Source organism: Peromyscus maniculatus, chromosome 16 (assembly GCF_049852395.1).
Source record: "Peromyscus maniculatus bairdii isolate BWxNUB_F1_BW_parent chromosome 16, HU_Pman_BW_mat_3.1, whole genome shotgun sequence".
Lineage (NCBI taxonomy): Eukaryota > Metazoa > Chordata > Mammalia > Rodentia > Cricetidae > Peromyscus > Peromyscus maniculatus.
The window spans coordinates 58,808,236-58,827,680 of record NC_134867.1 but is presented as its reverse complement, the minus strand read 5'-3'; the positions used below and the strand labels follow the sequence as shown (position 1 = coordinate 58,827,680).

Below are 19,445 nucleotides of genomic sequence, written 5' to 3'. Positions count from 1 at the left end.
GCTTTCACCCCAATATCTGGCTCTGGTTTTTTAAATTAATAAGATCATTTAGCAATTGGTGTTAGAGCTGGCACAACCTGAGACCAAGTAACATGGACAGAAACCATGCCTGTGTGTTCAGGAGAGGCTTCAGTCTGTGTCAGCGGCTCCGCCCACTCGCCCACTTCTGAGAGCCTGTCATGGATGTAGGCTGAGGGTGGGCCTCACTGCTATAAACAGAAATGCACTGAAGGACCCCACAAGGGTCACCTTTATGTTTGAACTCTTCACTGTCATTATAATTCCTGACATTCAAAATTTGTTAACATTTTGACAGTTCCTTTAGGTTTAAAGAACAATGTGAAGTTTGACTTTCCTTTAAAACTTGATTCTTTTATTAAATGTACGTTTTCAATCCCTGAATAGGGCTTTTTTTAGTCTCTTAGGACAGACTCTGATTCATGGGCCCTGTTCATATTTGCTGAACAATCTTAAGTGTTTATGCCTGAGCCCAGAGCTGTGTTTTACTAAGAGGGGAATCTGGGCAGATTCCTTTCCATTTTTCTTCTGTTCAGTAGGATTAATAGTTCCCAACATGAAATTATAATAAATAAAAATTTTTAGTAATAAATAAAATTTTTAAGGTCCAGCCATATAGTAACTATTAAATGATAGCTATCTGTCTCCTTATTTTATGGACTATACTGCACTTTCTTTTATACAATTTCAGATAATTTTATTTTATATGTATGAGTGTTTATGTGTATGTGTGTATATGTGTGTATTACCAGAGACAAAGGGTCCCATGAAACTGGAATTATAGATGATTGTCAGATACCATATGGGTGCTGGGAACCAAACCCAGGTTCTCTGGAAAAGCCAGTGCTCTTAACTGCCAAGCTATCTCTCCAGCCCTTGTAAAACATTTTTAATATAAATTCTATTGAAATAGGTTCACTTAATGGATTCAAATACTATACTATTCACTTAGGATTTTCTGTTTTTCAGACCTGACGAACCTTTGAATTATGGGAACATAATGTATGACAGAAGGGTCATCCGAGGCAACACCTATGCCCTGCCCACAGGCCAGGTGGTAAGCAGTCTGCGTAGTTGTCCTGGTTTAATTCTGTTGCTGGCGCAAACACCACAACCAAAAGTGTTGGAGAAGGAAAGGTTTACATGGCTTACACTTCCAGGTCACAACCCATCATTGGGGGAAGTCAGGCAGGAGCTCAGGCTTCCACAGCCTAGGGATGGTGCCTCCCACAGTGGGCTGGGCCCTTCACATCAATGTGTAGTCAAAAAACGTTCTTGCGAAGACAAGACTGCAGGCCAGTTGAGTCTGGGTAGATCCTCAGTTTAGCTTTTCTCTTCCCAGGTGACTCTGGGTTTGTGTCAAGTTGACAATAAGAACTAACCAGGATAGTTGTCTGACACAGCTTTCACGTTATCTGTGGTGAAGAATCAGTTGTCTGGCACCTAAAACACTTAGAAAATGAAATAAAAAATGACTTGAAGAGTGAATTTTTTAAATACATAGACGCTGGAGGTGTGGGCCATGATAGAGTAGTTTTCTAGCATGTGCGAGGCCCTCAGTTCAGTCCCCAACATTGCCCCCAAAGTATGTATGTATTATGTGCATATATAAGTGTGTATATATGTATGTATATGTATGTGTGTATGTATGTGTATATGTGTGTATGTATGTATATAAGTGTGCATGTGTGTATATGCATATGTGTGTGTATGTGTGTATGTATACATGTATATATATATTCATATGTATATGTATGTATGTATGTATAAGTGTATGTATGTGTGTGTGTGTATTTGCATATGTATGTGGGTCCAGTGGAACTTACAGGAGCTAGAAGAGAAAGGAGTTATTGTTTGGTAGGCCCAGAGTTTGAATTACAGAAGAGTAAGCAGTTCCGAGGGTGAGTAGTGGTGATGTAGTTTGAGTTACAGAAGAGTGAGTAGTGGTGACGGTCACAGCGGTGTGGCTGTGCTCAGTACCATAGAGTTGTATACTTCAGGACAGTGGATGTGGTGGGCAGCCCATTGTTTCTGCCCCGTCCGCTGCTCTCTTTGCAGTACGAAATAAACCTGTTTCCTTTGGTCTGCTCTAAACAGTGAAGCCTTTCACCCACCAATATATTCCCCACCATAAAAAAAAGTCGTAACTTTTACATTTTATGTATTTTCTACAATTATAAATAATTACTAAAGTAAGTCCTAATTTTTAATTCAACAGGATCCTAGTGGACCCTCTGAAAGTTTCTAAACGTTGACTGGATTTTTGTACTCAATTGTTGCAGATCAGTTTAAGCAGTTCACAGACACCACTGGTGTGGAGCCGTGCTCTGGCTGACATCTGGCACATCTAGTTTTGTTTAGATTGTCTTATCCTCTACTGCTGATATTATTTCACTGAAAAGTCTGAATTGTGTATCTTTTCTTTACCTAATCAAAAATAGTTACTGAATAGCTAGGATACAGAGATGGGCGAGACATGCCATAGTAGTTAGTGGTGACTTCTTGGCATAGACGTCACATACAGTAACTCTGTAAGCCCTGCAAATGAGCATCTGTGGAGTGTTACAGTCTAAGCAATAGATCCCACGCCTGGGTCTGCATCAGTATCACCTGGAAAACTGATTAAAAAGATGGGTCTGAGCCTTGCCCCTTGCCCCAGTCTCCTGCATCAGGACCTCTAGGGCTTGGACACCAGACTATGCTGTTTCCCCAGAGACAGAGACTTACTATCAGGACTGCATTTTTCAAGAAGCTTCTCTAGACACTTTTGGTATAGCCAGTGCCAGAAGATCCACACATGGGATCCACACATAGTGCATCACTTCTTTAGCAGTACAACAAGCACAATATACCTGAACGAAAGTAGAAAAGAAAATGATCCTCTTTTTAAAACTTCTGTAGTCAAATAATCAGCACCTTACTATAAAAACCTGCCTAACCCTTCCTGTTCCTCCTTGTTAGGACTAAAATCCCCTAAGACACATTCTCAGAAACCTAAAAGACTGGAGGATGGAAGGCAACAGCCTGGTCAGAGACTCTGAGACTCAGTTGAGAAGCAGCACAGCCATGTATTCCCAGGTTTCCTTTCCTCCTCTCCTACATCATCCTTGGGATGCTGGAGAAGCCCATACCTCCTGCAGGCACAACCCCAAGGGGAAAGGACAGCCTTACAGACCCATACCTCAGCCAGACACTAAAGGAAAAGCTGCCGGTCCTCCTCACATCGCCAGTGAGGCTGGGCTGAGTAGGGAGCACTCTCACCCCACATACAGAGCAAGAGAGCAAATCTGTATGCTGTTCCCCATGTTGAGGCACTGTCCACAAAAGTGGAGCAGGAAACGGACTTTCCACCCTCACACAGCCACAAGGAGGTAGGTAAGTAGGAGACGACACAGGTTGGTGCCCTACTTTTTCTGAATGCTGGTAACAAAACCAATGTGGAGCTAAGTTAACTCTATCTAATAGTAACAAGGAGAAACAATATGGTAACAGTCGGTGCTGCAGCCCCCCTCCAGCCCCCCCAAGCACCAGAGTCAGCAAACCTACACCCCGGTACTGTTAAGGCAGGCGGTGTCCGTAGAGCCTAGCAGGGAGTTAACAACTCAACCATGCACCTACTGCAAAGAGAATGGCCTCCTCCTGAGAAGATGAAGTCGACCTAAAGTCGCACAGCGTAGGGCTCCACGTCTCTAACAGTCGAAAGTTACTCATCATAAAAACAGGACAGTCTCTTATGAGACAAAGCAAGATGACAATACATGATGACTCAGGTGTAGGAATTATAAAGGAGTCAAATTTATTTTAACCAGAAGTAAAAAGTTATGAATTCTTTATGCAAACAAATAAGCAACTCAGCAGAGAAATAGAGACTATAAAAATGAACCAAATGGAAACATAGAACTGAAAACTAAAATAACCAGAATAAAAACTCACTGATAGTCGGTAGTGCATTGGAGACAACACCAGAAGGAATCAGTGAACTCAGAAGAAAATAAAGCACACAGAGAAGAAACTGAACAAATAGCGCTTGGAAATTCTACAGACTTAGTGATCAGGACACTGTGAGGAAACCCCAAGGGGAAGTCAGATCCACGCCAAGCCACGTCAGATCTAACTTGCGAAAACTAAAGTCTTGAAAGGAGCTGGAGAGAAAGGGCATGTTAAGTGAAAAAGTCTGGTGTTATGCTAGCAGGTTTCCCATGGGGAGCTTTGATTGGCTGAGGTCAAGCCCAGGAGCTTGTGCTGTGATCAGAGGTATCACTCTGCATTCAGAGTGAACATCTGAATCCCACATAAAGGAAGCAGCAGGAAGGCAGGGTGCTTGGCCACCTAGGTGGAGTTGTGTCTTAGTTGACCAGTGGTCACTGGAAGGAGCCATTTAGGTGGGGTATAGTTGAAAACATCTAAGAATAACTGACCCTGAAAGTTAGACATATTTTAAAACTGGATGCCAGAGGGGGAGTGCATCTCACCAATAGAGTACTTGGCTAACATGCATGAGGCCCTGGGTTTGATTCCTAGCTCTGAAAAACAAAAATAGATACCAAGTCAATATGATATTATAAGTACTTACTATGCACATAGAAATTCAAGAAGAAGAAAAAAAGCTTAGCCAGGCAGCGGTGGCGCACACCTTTGATCCCAGCACTCGGGAGGCAGAGCCAGGTGGATCTCTGTGAGTTCAAGGCCAGCCTGGTCTACAGAGTGAGATCCAGGGCAGGAACCAAAACTACACAGAGAAACCCTGTCTCTGAAAACCAAAATATATATTTCTTTATATATATGTATATATGGAAAACAACTCACCTACAGAGGCAGATACATCAGAAAAACATCAAAACTTCTCATCAGCAACCCTAAAGGCCTAAAAGCATGGAGGATATAGTTTAAGCCCTGAATGAAAAGAAAATAAGATCGCTGTCTCCAGGAAATCTATCACTTGAGTGATGATGAAATGAGGCCATCTGAGGACAAGCCAGCACTTAAGAAGATATGTAGAATACTGTACTCAGTGGAAGAAGGAAGTCTCAATCACCAGCGCACAGGAAAAAGTAAATCTCATATCAGATAGATTAACAAAGGAGAGCTAGGAAGGAATCCATCTTGTCCAACACAGTAAACAAGAAAACTCCTAATAGTAATTGATAAAAACCTAAAACCAACTAACAAAACAGCCAATAAAGTCACAAGAATTAGTAAATATCCCTCATTAATCTTATATGTAAATGGACTGAACTAAAGCACTGGCGGATTAGATTGGGAAGAAAAATAGTAAGTTCCAACTATCTGTTACTTCCAAGAGACAGCTCACTGGTCCTAGACCATGAACCAAAGGCTGGAAGTCAATGTAGATGGAAGCCAAACAGAAGTTGGCAGAGGTAGCTTTTCTGGCATGTGATAAAGTCCTTCACAGTCAGTCAGAAGAGATGAAGAAGGCCACTGCACGTTAGTAAAGGGAACAATCCACCAAGATATAACAGTTGTAAATAATGTACACCAAATGTTTCATAAAACGAACACTAGGGAGCATAGAAGGCCTGCTGCAGTGATGGTGGGTGACCTCAATGCCCCACCCTCTCCTTTAGACAGATCATCCAAACTAGAAGTCAGCAGACTTCAGGGTTAACCTGTACCATGAATCAAATGGACTGAATGTCTACAGAATATCCCATCCAACAAAGGAATGCACACACCCTCAGCAGCCCCTAGAACTCTCTCTAAAATAAACCACATTCTAGGTCACAAAGAAAGCCTTAAGAGCCGGGTGGTGGTGGTGCACACCTATAATCCCAGCACTCGGGAGGCAGAGGCAGGCAAATCTCTGTGAGTTTGAGGCCAGCCTGGACTACAGAGCGAGATCCAGGACAGCCAGGGCCACACAAACCCTGTCTTGGAAAAAAAAAAAAGGTAAGGACCAAATGGAGTTACTGCCAATTATATCAAGCATTGAAGAAAGAACTAACAGATTAGGTTTTTAACAGAAATAGAAAAACAAATCTCACATTCCTGTGGAATTACCACAAACCCCAAATGCCAAAGCAAGCCTACATACCAAGAGCAGGGCACTGGGGAAGGCTGAGCAGAAGGATCATGAGGTTGAGGCTAGCCTGAGCTACGTAGGGAGGCCTTGTCAGTGGATCATGGATTTCAATGTGAAAAACGAAGCTTATAGGAGATGACCTCTATAACCTTGGGAAGAGTGAAGAGCTTGTAAGACCCCGAGGGTAGCAGGCACAGAAACCAAGGTGGACTGATGAAAAGCCGTAGAAGGCAGTGGAAGGGCAAGCTGCGGAACAGCACAGATCAGACTTCAGCAGGCAGGCCACACTCTGCTCGGCCTCACGTCTGACCACGATCTTTTACTGAAAAGATACAGTCCTCAAAGCTTGAAAGCTAAACAAAGTGCACACCAACCACAGGTCAAAAGCTAAGAGCGGATCTTTGAGCAGCAAGAAGATACCGAGGGCGAGCCCATCCCACGATGTTCAGCTCTAGCTTTGGGGAGAGAAGTTTCAGCTGTGCTGATATACCTACCACTGCACTCCCATTTAGAAACTGGCAATAGGGCGTCAAGGGCACATAGCAAAGGGAAAGGTAGACTCAGAGCTACAATTGCATCTATGTGTGTCCGATAGAAGTGTTAGCTTACCTTTACATGTAAGCCTGCATTGAGCACTCATAGGAACACTTGTAGTGTACAGGAACGGAAAGCATAGTCTAAATGGTTTTTCCCCGTGAGGTAAATGCGGAAAACAAACTGGCTTGTCCACCAGCCAACTTGTGAAGGCAGTGAAGGCAGAATTGGGGGTGGGGATACTGGAGAGCTTGGCTCCCAGTGCCAATGTTGGGTGGCTCATAATACTTGTAACTCCAGCCCCAGGGGATCCAGTACCCTCATCTCAGCACTTAGACTCACACATGCACATTCCCACACACATATGCACATAATTAAAAGTAAATAACTTTAATAAGGGGCAAGCAGGTGGGTTATTGGGACATGGTACAACCTAGATGTCTCTCAGGGAAGTGCTTAGTAAAAGCAAGTCTCTTTCAAGGAGTTATATGCTGTAGAATTCCTTATGTGTAACATCTTTTAAAACATTTTTCATAGCTAATAGGATTTCAAGTGTTCCCAACTCAAAGAAATGGCACAGATGCCTGATGTTATAATCTGATCACTATGCATTGTATGTATGTGTTGTAATATCATGTAAATGTCACAATGTGACCCGTAAATAAACACAGTTGCTTTATGTTGATTAAAAATAAAACCATGGGGGCCAGGAGATGTTTGGTCATGTGTGTGCCTTACAAGCATGAGAACCTGAGTTTGAACTCCAGGCCCCCCCCTGAAAATGCTGGGCATAGTGGTGCACACTTGAATCCCAGCACTGGGGAGGGGAGACAGGAGGGCCCCTGAGGCCTGCTGGCCATCAGTCTAGCCTAACTGGTGACTCCAGGCCAGGGAGAAACCTGGTCACAAGGTGGTAGATGGTGTTTCTGAAGATGACACCGGGTTGTACTCCTGCCTCCATACATGTGCTGGGGCACACACACTGCATCCCACACTCACTCACATGTGCTGGGGCACACACACTACATCCCACACTCACAGACATGTGCTGTGTACACACACTACATCCCACACTCACAGACATGTGCTGTGGTGCACACACTGCATCCCACACTCACTGACATGTGCTGAGGCACACACACTACATCCCACACTCACAGACATGTGCTGTGTACACATACTACATCCCACACTCACAGACATGTGCTGTGGCACACACACTACATCCCACACTCACAGACATGTGCTGTGGTGCACACACTGCATCCCACACTCACAGACATGTGCTGTGGCACACACTACATTCCACACTCACAGACATGTGCTGTGGCACACACACTGCATCCCACACTCACAGACATGTGTTGGGGCACACACACTACATCCCACACTCACATGTGCTGTGCACACACACTACATCCCACACTCACTCACATGTGCTGTGACACACACACTGCATCCCACACTCACTCACATGTGCTGTGGTATACACACTACATCCCACACTCACAGACATGTGCTGTGCACACACACTACATCCCACACTCACAGACATGTGCTGTGGCACACACTACATTCCACACTCACAGACATGTGCTGTGGCACACACACTGCATCCCACACTCACATGTGCTGTGCACACACACTACATCCCACACTCACTGTCATGTGCTGTGGCACACACTACATCCCACACTCACAGACATGAACATGGTCATATACTAGACACTAGATTTTAAATTTATTTAAATTTCAAATTTTAAATATTGAAATATTTCATACAAAATACTTTCCAATTTTTCTTTTCATAATTGTTTTGACTTAAAACAGGCAGTGTTTTCAGCCTTCTGATCAACTTATTTTGTGTACTAGAAGAAGCTTTCTTTGGACTCAGGCTGTTTTCTCTTTGAACTGATAAAAACTTTAAGGGAAATATATGCAATTGAATTCAGATTTTTTAAAAAATCCTAGTGGTTTTCAGTTAACTAGACACTAAAGTTTACTGTGACAAACTGAGTCCATTCTACCAGGCACCCGAGGAACTGGCGTAAACATGCTGATTGAGGGAAAATGGGTCATTAGCTAGGACGCTACACCCACGTGTCCCATGTGGATTTGTTGTTAGCTTGGCGTGGCCTGACCACACTCCAGCACCATGGCCGCGCCCCACCATTGGTCTTAGGAGGTGCTGGTGCTAGCCAGGAAGGCGTGGTCACTGCCAGCGGCTGCCTGCTGTGAGAGCTGATGCCTGATGTTTCTGAGCCTTGTCTGTCCCTCCCAGCCCGGTCAGCCTGATCCTCTAGAGCTTCAGCGACAGCAGCAGGCCAGGAGGAGGGCTCTTGCCAGAAAACGAGCCCAAGAGCAGCTCCGACCACGAACGCCTGAGCCCGTGGAGGGCAGAAAGCACGTGGACGTGCAGACGGGTACGTGGCCATGCCGAGGCATCATGTCCGCCCGCTGGGACTTAGGTTTTCTGTCCTTCATGTTACTTAGGGATCGTCTGTGCCTGTCGGTCCCTCCCTAGCTACATGGTAGGAAGTCTGTTCAGTAAACAGACACACGGAGAGCATGCTATTATAATGTTGGGAGTGCTGGAAGTAGGGATTTGCTGTGATAAAAGAGTTTCCTGACTCCATTCTCTCCTCGCCTTTTCCCCGTATTATATGACTGTCTTAGTGAAGGTTGCTACTGCTACCGTGAAACACCATGATCAAAAGCAAGTCAGGAGGAAAGGGTTTATTTGACCTACACTTCCACCGTAAGCAGTCTGTCACTGAAGGAACTCAGGACAGGAACTCAAACAGGGCAGGGGCCTGGAGGCAGGAGCTGATGCATTGGCCACAGGGGGGTGCTGCTCACTGGCTTACGCCTCATGGCTTGCTCAGCCTGTTTTTGTATAGAACCCAGGACTACCATCCCAGGGACGGCACCACCCACAATGGGCTGGGCCCGCCCCTATCAATCACTAATTAAGAAAATGTCCTACAGGCTTGCCCACAGCAGATCTTAAGGAGGCATTTTGTCAGTTAAGGGTCCCTCCTCTCAGATGCCTGTGTCGAGTTGACACAATTAACCAGCACAATTTCAAACTAGGATTATTACTCACAACCCAACACAAGTCACTTAATTTCATCAAGACTGCCAGGAGAGCATTGCAGCTCTGGACATTTGACTTGTCTGTCAGAAAGAGTGAACCACTAGCATTTAGTCACCAGCCTTTCACACTGGCCTCTCTCGCCTTTGCACTCCATGACTTGGCACACAGATGCCCCTAAAGCAGCTTCCAAGGTTTGCTGCTTCTCTCTCTAGTCAGCTGTGCAGGCTTTCATTATGGGGAGCTAGGAGGCCCTGACTGAATGTGTAAACAGCAGAGGAAGTCCTGAGTGAATGTGTAAATAGAGGAAGCCCTCAGGGAATGTGTAAACAGCAGAGGAAGCCTTGAGTGAATGTGTAAACAGCAGATGAAGTTGAGTCAATGTGTATTGTTGACATGGGCACAACCGTGTCAAGGACTAATGCTTCAGACCCACAGGAAATTGGCAAAGCCTTCTACTGGTCTGAGTGTGAATGTTGACAGTGTGCAAGGATGAGTGTTTACAGGTGACTGACCAGTGTGTGCAAAAACTAGCAGCTGCAGCTTTCTCCTCCCAACCTGTGACTTACAACCTGTGACTGCTTGCCTACAGACGCCTTCTACAGAGACGAGCGACCCACTTCCCACCCCCACCCATAAATGTTGGGAGGTTCTGGGCTGCTGTGATAGCAGCTGCCACTCTATCAGGGTGGGCACGGCCCACCGGACCCCAGCTTTTCTGTACATGTGTCTGTGTGTCTGTCCTTTCTTCGTTCCCTCGATGCCCCTAGTCAAGTTTCCAGGACCAAGCCATGCTGGGCAAGGCATTTCTTGTTGACAGTCTTGGTAAGCTGACAGTACTTGGTGTTTTCTATAGACTGATGTGACTTGAGACCTCCTATCCAGTGAAGACCATGAGCAGATTCATCACGAAATATCTGAAGAAAAAGCAAAAAGAATAAAGTACACTATTTCCCCCTGCCCTTGAACCAAGCCTGGAATGAGTCAATGTCAAAGTGATTCAGACAACTAAGGCTTAGTCTTGGTCCTAGGTGTGTCAAAAAGCTATAAACGTGGGCAACACAAAACTGTAAACTCAAAACAGGAGAGGTTTTACTAATTTTTTTTTGTACCTTGATTGTGCAGATCTCAAGCATTAACTTTGTAGATGCCACATGATATCATAACCACAGAAGACTGACCACAGAGCTTTATACCAAATGAAATATTAAATGATACAGCCCCTACTTTTTATTTACTGTGGCCTCTGGCCCTTTACCTGTGACTCTCATGTTAAAAAGAGTCTGTGTGACAAGTAACTTTGATCCTTTTTGCACATGAGACACTGAGGGCGGAGAGCTGTGTCTTGGCTGGATCCTGTGTTCAGCATCCGACACTAGTGTTCAAGTTCTTCATGTGCTGCCACATTGCCCCGCCTCATCACGTTATTCATGTGACATCTATTTGTGTCTGTTTCTAAACTATGCATAGAGGGAGCACCAAAGAGCAAGTTGGTTTGGTGCATGATCCTTAAAATTCCCAGGCCTTTAGCCCACTTATTATAGCAAATCCTGTATTTGCTAGAGATGCAACCTCTGACTGTGGGCCTCTGACTCACTGTGGGCCTCTGACTCACTGTGGGCCCTAGGTAGGCCTTAAATCGAGCTCCCCACCTCAGCCTCCTAAGTGCTGGGGTTGCAGGTGTGTGTCACCATGCCTGGTAACTTAATTCTATTTGTGGTGAGCTGACATTTCAAATATGTGTGTATGCCTAAAATAAACCATCATTAATTGTAAGCCCACTGTACATAATGCTCTTCCTAGAATTATACCTTGAAGAAATTGCTGACCGTATAGTGGAAGTCGACATGGAATGCCAGACAGATGCATTTCTGGACAGACCACCGACTCCACTCTTCATTCCTGCCAAAACTGGCAAAGATGTGGCCACTCAAATACTAGAAGGAGAGGTACGGTACATCCCTCTGGCTTCTTCTTCCTTCAAAGATGGCATACAGTTAGGCTCAGATCAAGCTTCACAGATGCAAGAGCCATTTCTCAATCAAATTCACTTTTTGGATTTCTTTTGAGAAAAAGAAATTACCTATAATCACTATTACCTATAGTGGTTTTATCCTGTAGTGCCAAGAAATGGTTTTAAGTACACAATTTTTATTGTTCCTACTTGCAGATTAAAAAAAATAAAATCATTACAAACATTTTTACACATTCCATTTTGCTTACATACTTACTTATGTATGTACCTAAGATTTGTACCAAATAAGGAAGACTACTACCCTTTACATAAGAGAGTCCACTCTTGTTGACTCCACAAATCACTGTGGAGTATCTACCTTTTATGAAGATGCTATATGTTTAAAAATTCTGGATGACCTTCTCATCTACATGTGGAGTGTGTGAGTAGGTCAGTTTATGGACTAAGAGGTAGTGACGACATGAACAATGATGTAGAGAAGTGAGAATAAAGGAACTTGAAAACTGTCATTAAGACTGGGAGACAAAGTTCTCGTGTTCAGGCACTGCATAGACAGTTTTGACTGTTAGACAAGAGTCACTGCAGAGGGGGACTATTCTTCTTGGTCCTTAGTCAATAAATGTTTAGAAAAAAAAAACTATGAAAGTCAAGGACATTTCCTTTTAGTTTCAGAATTCTACCTTAAACTCAGTGAGAATTGGAGTTCATGTTGATGAACATAGACTTCTTTCATTATTTTGACTTAGTAGATGTTTGCCTGTAATCAGGATGCTCTTCTGTGTGCCTGTGGGGTTGTTCTGAGAGTGAACACACACACAGGGTGGTAGTGCAGAGCCTGGCACAGACGACAAAAGGCCACCTCCTCTTGTCACTCACCTTCACTCTCTCGGTACACATTGGGCCCAAGGTTCAAATCCTGTTTGCTCCCTTGTGTTTCAGCTCTTTGACTTTGACCTCGAAGTCAAGCCAATGTTACAAGTTCTGGTGGGGAAGACGATTGAGCAGGCCCTTCTGGAAGTGATGGAAGAGGAGGAGCTGGCCAACCTGCGGGCCAGTCAGTATGCATATGAGGAGATCCGGAACATTGAGCTGGCTGAAGTGCAGCGGCTGGAAGAGCAGGAGAGACGACACCGAGAAGAAAAGGTGGAGCTGTCTGTCTGTCTGTCCGTCTGTCTGTCTTGCTCTTTTCCTTCCTCTCTTATTTCTTCAGGAATGAACCCAGGGCCTTCCACCCTTTATGTGTGATATCCAAAGCTGTTCTTGAGTCTTTTGGCTGCTTAATACATCACATTCAAGCTTACATATATCATGTATATTGTGATATCATGAAGCTAGTGACCCTTTGAAATACATGTCAAAAAGACCTACAGTGTTTATTGCTCTGGTGTCTCCTGTAGATAAATCATAAATCTCTCGTAGTTGACTTACATTTTGTAAATTCCACCTTCTGTTAATGTATCTAAGTCAACTTCCAAAAGCTCCCGATGAGATTTAGGTTCCTATATTACATGTGTCCAAACTGGATGGTGCTCTTAAATACCAAGAGTTTGGAAGGAGCACTAGAGGAAGAAATGCCTTGATTTGCCATCATCCGGCAGCAGAAAGATGAAAGGAAAGAAAGAGGGAGAGGTGCTGGGGAGTAGTGGGCGTAGTCAGCCGGGAATGCCAAGTCTCTTTCTTGGTGCTCAGGCTCTGGTTTCCAAAGTATGTTTTGTGACTCTTCAATAAGAAAGGCTTTATAACTCATTGTAATAAAGTGTATCAACCTACATCTAGACACAGCTCTATTTAGTCATACTTAAGGGTCTTTGTGGTATTGGCAATGGCTGTCACTCTTTCTTATCCACTGAATAAACAAGAAGTAGTGCCAGAATACTTCAATCAATGAGAATGGGCTCCCAAAGGGTCCAGATCACTGTGAAGAAAAGTACATTTTTGGAAAATTCTACTCAATACTTAATCAACTATATTTTATATTTTCTTCCAAAATTACTAATCTTTTACGTGAACATAGGACTCATAGTGAGAAAGCTTCCTGTGCAGACCTTGGCTTGCATATATAAAATAGACACTGACTGTAGAAACTATATTAAAATAATAAAAAATTTACCAGAAAATATATGTCATGGGAAAAACTCTAGAATATAAGTAGTCATCTATATTTGTATGTGTTTTTACACCTTGAAAATAGATGATTTGAAAAATATATTAATGCCCCCACTTCTGTATAAGCACATAGAAAATCATTCATTAGCTTTATAGATGTTATGTGACCTACCACATACCTATGAGACAACCACACAAAACAAGCTTTCATGATCTTCAAAGCCATTTCAGCTTTGTCAATTCAAAGAGATACTAAACACAAGTCAGACCACTGGCCTGTGTTGTCTGATGGAAGATACCTAAGGATAAAATTTCATGTTAGTACTACTTCATGATGTTACTAATAAAAATGCATGTCATTTTCTATCATAGTTGTTTTAGACAAAGTCTTCCTGTGTAACCCAGGATAGCATTTAACTCGCCATTCTCCTGCCTCCGTCTCCCAAGTACAGGGATTAAAGGTGTATGCCACTGCATCCAGCTGCCATTTTCTTTTTAATGGCATGCATACAGTTAAGCATAGAAATTTTGAAACTGGGTCAGGAGATGAGTTTTACCTTAGGTCTCTTGGTAAACTCAATGCCCACTAATTGCTCATCACGGTGAGTCCTTGACAGACACCTTGCTGACCACTTTTTTTCTGCAGCTGTAGACTCCTCCACATACTTAGCCTCACTGGCTCCAGCGCTTGAGAGGACAGACTATTCAGATGTCCTCCTGCAATGACATCTTTCTCTTGGCAGGAACGCCGTAAGAAGCAGCAGTGGGAAATTGTACATAAGCACAATGAGACGGCACAGAAGATCTCGGCTCGTGCGTTTGCACAGCGGTACCTGGCTGACCTTCTCCCGTCTGTCTTTGACAGTCTCAGGAACAGTGGCTACTTTTATGATCCAGTTGAAAGAGGTTTGTGGAGACTTTTGTTAGGTTCATTATTACACTGAGAATATTCTCACTGTTTCAAATGTATTTCATGTGTACAAGCACTGCCCAAACTTTTTTTTTTTTTTTTTTTTTTTTTGTAGTCCAGGCCAGCCTCAAACTCATGATCCTCCTACCTCCTCCTTTTCCTCCTCCTCCTCAGGGGTGCTGGAAATACAGGTATGTGCCACCATGCATTGCCTCACGACCATTTTTATTTTAAATTACAATGTTTATATTTCTGAAACAAGTCAGTTATAGTTGTTTACATATTGTTCATTTATTATGATGAAAATTTACTGTTATGAAACTTATTGTATCACACCCTCTAAGTATGTACCATCATTAGGTAGATATCAAAAGAAAATTTTAAATATTTAAAGTAGTGTATTATAAAGGTGTTGATTTAGGATAGCAGCATCTCTTTATTGAGAAGCAGGATTATATATTAGAAAGAACAATGGACTTGATGTCAGAAACATGAGTTTAGGTCCCAGTTTCATTAGCTTTATGACCTCCAGTTTCCTGTTTGAAATGATGCATTTTTTTAGGAATTAAATCATAAAGTACATGAAATTTTATATACACAGATTCGTTCTATAAGTTCTGTTTCTCTAGAGAACCTTGACTACCACATATTTTGGCACTACATGTGGTTGTAGCACAACAAAAGTATAAGGATGCATTTTTCTAAAAGTATCTGGAACATTCCTGGCAGCTGTGGCACACGCCTTTAATCCCAGCACTCAGGAGGCAGAGGCAGGTGGATCTCTGAGTTCAAGGCCAACCTGGGCTACAGAGCAAGTTCCAGGACAGCTAGAGCTACACAGGGAAACCCTGTCTTGAAAAAAGAAGAAAGAGGAGGAGGAGGGAGAGGGAGAGAAGGAAGAGAAGGGAGTAGGAAGGAGGAAGAAAAAAGTATCTGGAACAGATGTTTCTGGTTGCCAACACATACAGTTACTAAAGCCTCTCTTAGAAGTGTGGAGAGCAGCAGAAACCTGTGGTGTGAACTATTTAAGAAACTTATCGAGACAAATTATTTGACTGACCTATTGTGAGAAGCAAGGAATTTAGTGACACTGTATGTGAAACTTTGATAATTTGTGGGGAAATAAGAAAAATGATTGCTAGTTGCTTGCTCCTAGCATCTCTGGGTAAACTGGCAAAACAATGAGTTCCATGATAAAATTAACCAGCTGCTAGCATCTCAGGTGGTGAGGGACAACAGTGAACTCAGTGATATAATTGGCTGGCTGAAGATGCGTATAGAAGTCTAGAGGTTTCCAAGTATGTGCAGAAGAGAATCTTTCTCCAGCAGCCATGGAGCTCAAGTTGCAGAAAATCAAATTGAAGCCCTCATTAGAACACTGGCCAGATTCAACAAAAATTCGAGTGCCAGCTTCAGGGTGACAGTGGCTGAAACCCGGGCATTAATTGGTAAAGAACGACATCCTGTACCTTGGGATGGAGATGTGTGGGAGAACCCCACTGAGGCTGAGAACTGAATCTCCCCCAAGGAAGTCTCTGCACCCTTACCAGAAGATGTAGCCTCACTCCTGGTACCAAAATCTGTATTAGTCAGGGTTCTCTAGAGAAACAGAACTGATAGATAGACTGAATATATGTATATAAAAATGGAATTTGTCAGAGTGGCTTATCCAATAAGTAATTTGGTCCCATGAGGCTGGATGTCTCAGCTAGTCTTCAGTATACAGTGGAATCCTGAAGAAGGCTCTAATACCAGGGATGAAATGAACTTGCCAGTGAGCGTGAGGGCAAGCAGACAAAAAGCCAAAGCTTCCTCCTTCCATGCCCTTTGTATAGGTTGCCACCAGGAAGTGTGACTCAGGTTTTAGGTGGGTCTTTCACCTCAAATAATTCAATCAAGGAAAGAGCCCTCACAGATGTTCCCAGCTGCTTCTGCTTTAGTTAACTCCAGATGTGATCCAGTTGACAACTGAGACTAGCCGGCTCCGGTATATTTAGGTCTCAGGTTGACGTGGAACTACAGCTCCATTGTTCTGCTCCCATCCTGCCTTTCGTTCTAGGTAGTGTGTCATTCATCCGTCACGGTGACAAGACACCCGGGGTGATCACCTTAAAGGGGTGAAAGATTGATTTCATCCAGGGTTCAGGAATTTCAATACAGATCCATACATAGACATTTGACTCCATTGTTTCTGGGCCTTTGTGGGAATCAAAGCTGTTACAGTAAAGAAAAGGGACATGGTCCTAACATGCCCTTCAAGAGCACACACTTCCCGAAGATGTACTTCCTCAACCAGGCCCCACCTCCCAACATACCATCACCTGGGAACCATGAACTTTGGGGAAATAGTTAAGATTCAAACCGTAAGAGTTGACCTCACAGAGAAAAGTAATAGTTGTTTTGTCTGTTATATAGTTTAAACCTTGAAAATAAAAATCTTACCTGAGATATGTTATGTATAATAGCAAGTACTGTATTCTCTCACTCTCTATTATCATCCTATTAAATAGATGCCCTAAAAACCACCTTGAAACTTTGAGTGTAGATTTAATGGGCAGTCTTGTTGAAGTCTCACATAGTGGATGACCCACTGAAGTTGGAGCGGGTGTCTGCTAACAGACGCGCCTAGTCTTCACCTCATCCACAGCGCTTTCTAGATGCCCTTTCTCAGATACCCTCTCAGCTGGTCCATTTCCATTGGCTCTGGCCTCAAGGGAATTCTCTTTCCCAACAATGCTCATGCCCAGGCTTGCGTCCCACTTGAGTAGGGTTTTCCCAGATCAGCATCTTCTCTGCCCATCTCAGATTGTGCCTATGGGTACAGCTGTATTTTGACTCTGTAGAAACCTCATGATTTGCTAACACCACTTCTGCAGTAGAGGGAAGCTGAGCAGAGCATGTATAGAGAATACAGCCAAAGTTACGCTGTGTGAGGAGTCTGTTTAATGTTTTACGTTGAGAAGACAGTGCTGCTGAGCAGCATTACATTGGGGAAGCACATACTGTCTAGTGATCTGCAGAAATGGCTTAATGAAATTCTTTATTGCAGATATTGAGGTAGGATTCCTTCCATGGCTGATGAATGAAGTTGAAAAAACCATGGAACACAGCATGGTGGGAAGAACCATGCTTGACAGTAAGTTATTTGATATAAAAGCTGTTTCTAAACTTGTTGGTGAGGAAGGAACATTTGTGGTGGTGCTGGTTCTTACACTTGGCTTATCAGTTGTCTTAACAAGGGTACAGGCTCCACCTCTGTTGTCCTGGGTTTCCAATCACTTCCTCATGTAAACCTTCTGTTGTCGCTTTGTACTTGCTATCCAAAGAAGCAAAGGACGTAACCTGTCCAATGCATTGAGGAGAGTTGTTGTGATAAATTTATAAAGGTTAATGGGAAGTGGCAAAGGCCTAAGCGAGGCTTTCTAGTCGTTTCTAAGGAAAGTATGGAAACTCATGACCTCTGAACTTTTCAGTGTTGATCCGTGAAGTGGTGGAAAGAAGGCTAAACAATTACGAGCGTAAGGAAGGCATGCAGCCCCCTGCGAGGTCGGATGATGTGTTCGGTGGTGCCGACTCGGCGACAGATCCCTCGGTGAGTTTAGAGTTACAGGAGCCAACCATGTCCCAGGTCCAGAAGCCATTTTCAGAGAGAGGCTCCACACAGAGAACACCATCCCAAGAGAAGAAGCCCGTGGAAGAGGTGGAGCCTTCTTGGCAGACTGACCAAGAGGAATTGAAGGAGTCTGTAGGAGAGGAGCGGTCACAATCAGAAGAGTTCTGGGAGGCAAGAAGCAGCTCGGCAGCTGGTCAGTAATTTATAGTCAGGTACTGGTGCGTGACCCCAGACGTTAGAAATTATGTGATATTTATCCATCAAATCAATTATGATACAAAATAAAACTGATAAAAAAGACACTTCATCATTTATTTAACAGACTATTCAAAGACCATATGTCATACTAATAAGAGTCTTGTCTAATTACTAGTTCCCCGTCACTGTCATTTGTAACTAGGAAGTGTATCTTTTCTCAGTCGTTCTGATTTCGTGATTAACTCCTTTTTGGCAAGTCTCTTATCTTCTGGCAGATAATAGTGCTTTAAGTGTGTCTTCTCTCTCGGAGACTACCCCACTCACTTTGTAAAGAATACCTGTGTGCTCCTGAAGGCTGACAAAGACTGAGCTCTTGTTTGTGTAAAACTACGCACCAGCTCTCCACCTGGAGTATTTAAGGAAGGCTTACTGGCTGCTCTCGACTGGTTACATTCCTGCTTCTGTCTTTTTCCGCATTTCATCCATCGGAAATGTTTAGGCAACACCAGTAAAAGCCAACGCCATCTCTCTCCCTCCACGCACACGCCTCCATTGTCAGCCGGCTCAAAGTGCCCAGGCCTTTCATGGTTATTTAGGTCTATTCATGGTCCAACATTTAGAAAGTATAGGCTTTGACTTTGTAGCTAATAAATGCTGTTTACATAGTTTGTCCTCTACCAAACAGTATGTCTTCTTTCCATACTAGTTTACATAAATTGCTTGTCTCTTTAAAATGTGGCAGGGTGTTGGGTCCTGTAGACTGCTGCGGTGTACACCGGTGTACACTCAGCTCGTTCTCACCATTTCCTGCAGTAGTGAAAAGCACAGATGACTTCATCAGTCTTAACTACTACTGGCAGTGACTGAAGTCTTGTGAGTCATCAGGCAGGCAGGCGTTTGGTCTAGCCTTAGAATGCTGGAGGAGATAGGCTCTGCAGTCATTTGCAATGGTCTGAC

At 43.5% G+C, this 19,445-nt stretch overlaps 1 protein-coding gene and 1 long non-coding RNA gene across 3 annotated transcripts in view; one reads left to right on the top strand and one right to left on the bottom strand.

Annotated features, from left to right (window-relative positions):
• Rsph3 (radial spoke head 3) overlaps positions 1–19,445 on the top strand; it is a 50,189-nt gene that overhangs the window by 12,178 nt on the left and 18,566 nt on the right. Inside the window, exons 2-8 of one of the 2 annotated variants that reach the window (XM_076552869.1) lie at positions 988–1,075; positions 8,874–9,015; positions 11,490–11,635; positions 12,601–12,804; positions 14,511–14,673; positions 17,727–17,813; positions 18,151–18,483. In XM_076552869.1, the coding sequence (XP_076408984.1) occupies positions 988–1,075; positions 8,874–9,015; positions 11,490–11,635; positions 12,601–12,804; positions 14,511–14,673; positions 17,727–17,813; positions 18,151–18,483 (1,163 nt within the window). Of the gene's footprint in view, positions 1–987; positions 1,076–8,873; positions 9,016–11,489; positions 11,636–12,600; positions 12,805–14,510; positions 14,674–17,726; positions 17,814–18,150; positions 18,591–19,445 lie in introns of those variants that run through there. The other variant, XM_006978101.4, reaches the window with a different exon arrangement.
• LOC121823259 (uncharacterized) overlaps positions 14,668–19,445 on the bottom strand; it is a 67,699-nt gene continuing 62,921 nt past the window's right edge. Inside the window, exons 5-6 of the long non-coding RNA XR_013045136.1 lie at positions 17,120–19,295; positions 14,668–16,785 (exon numbers count right to left, since the gene is read on the bottom strand). This is a non-coding gene — a long non-coding RNA (uncharacterized LOC121823259). The remainder of the gene's footprint in view (positions 16,786–17,119; positions 19,296–19,445) is intronic.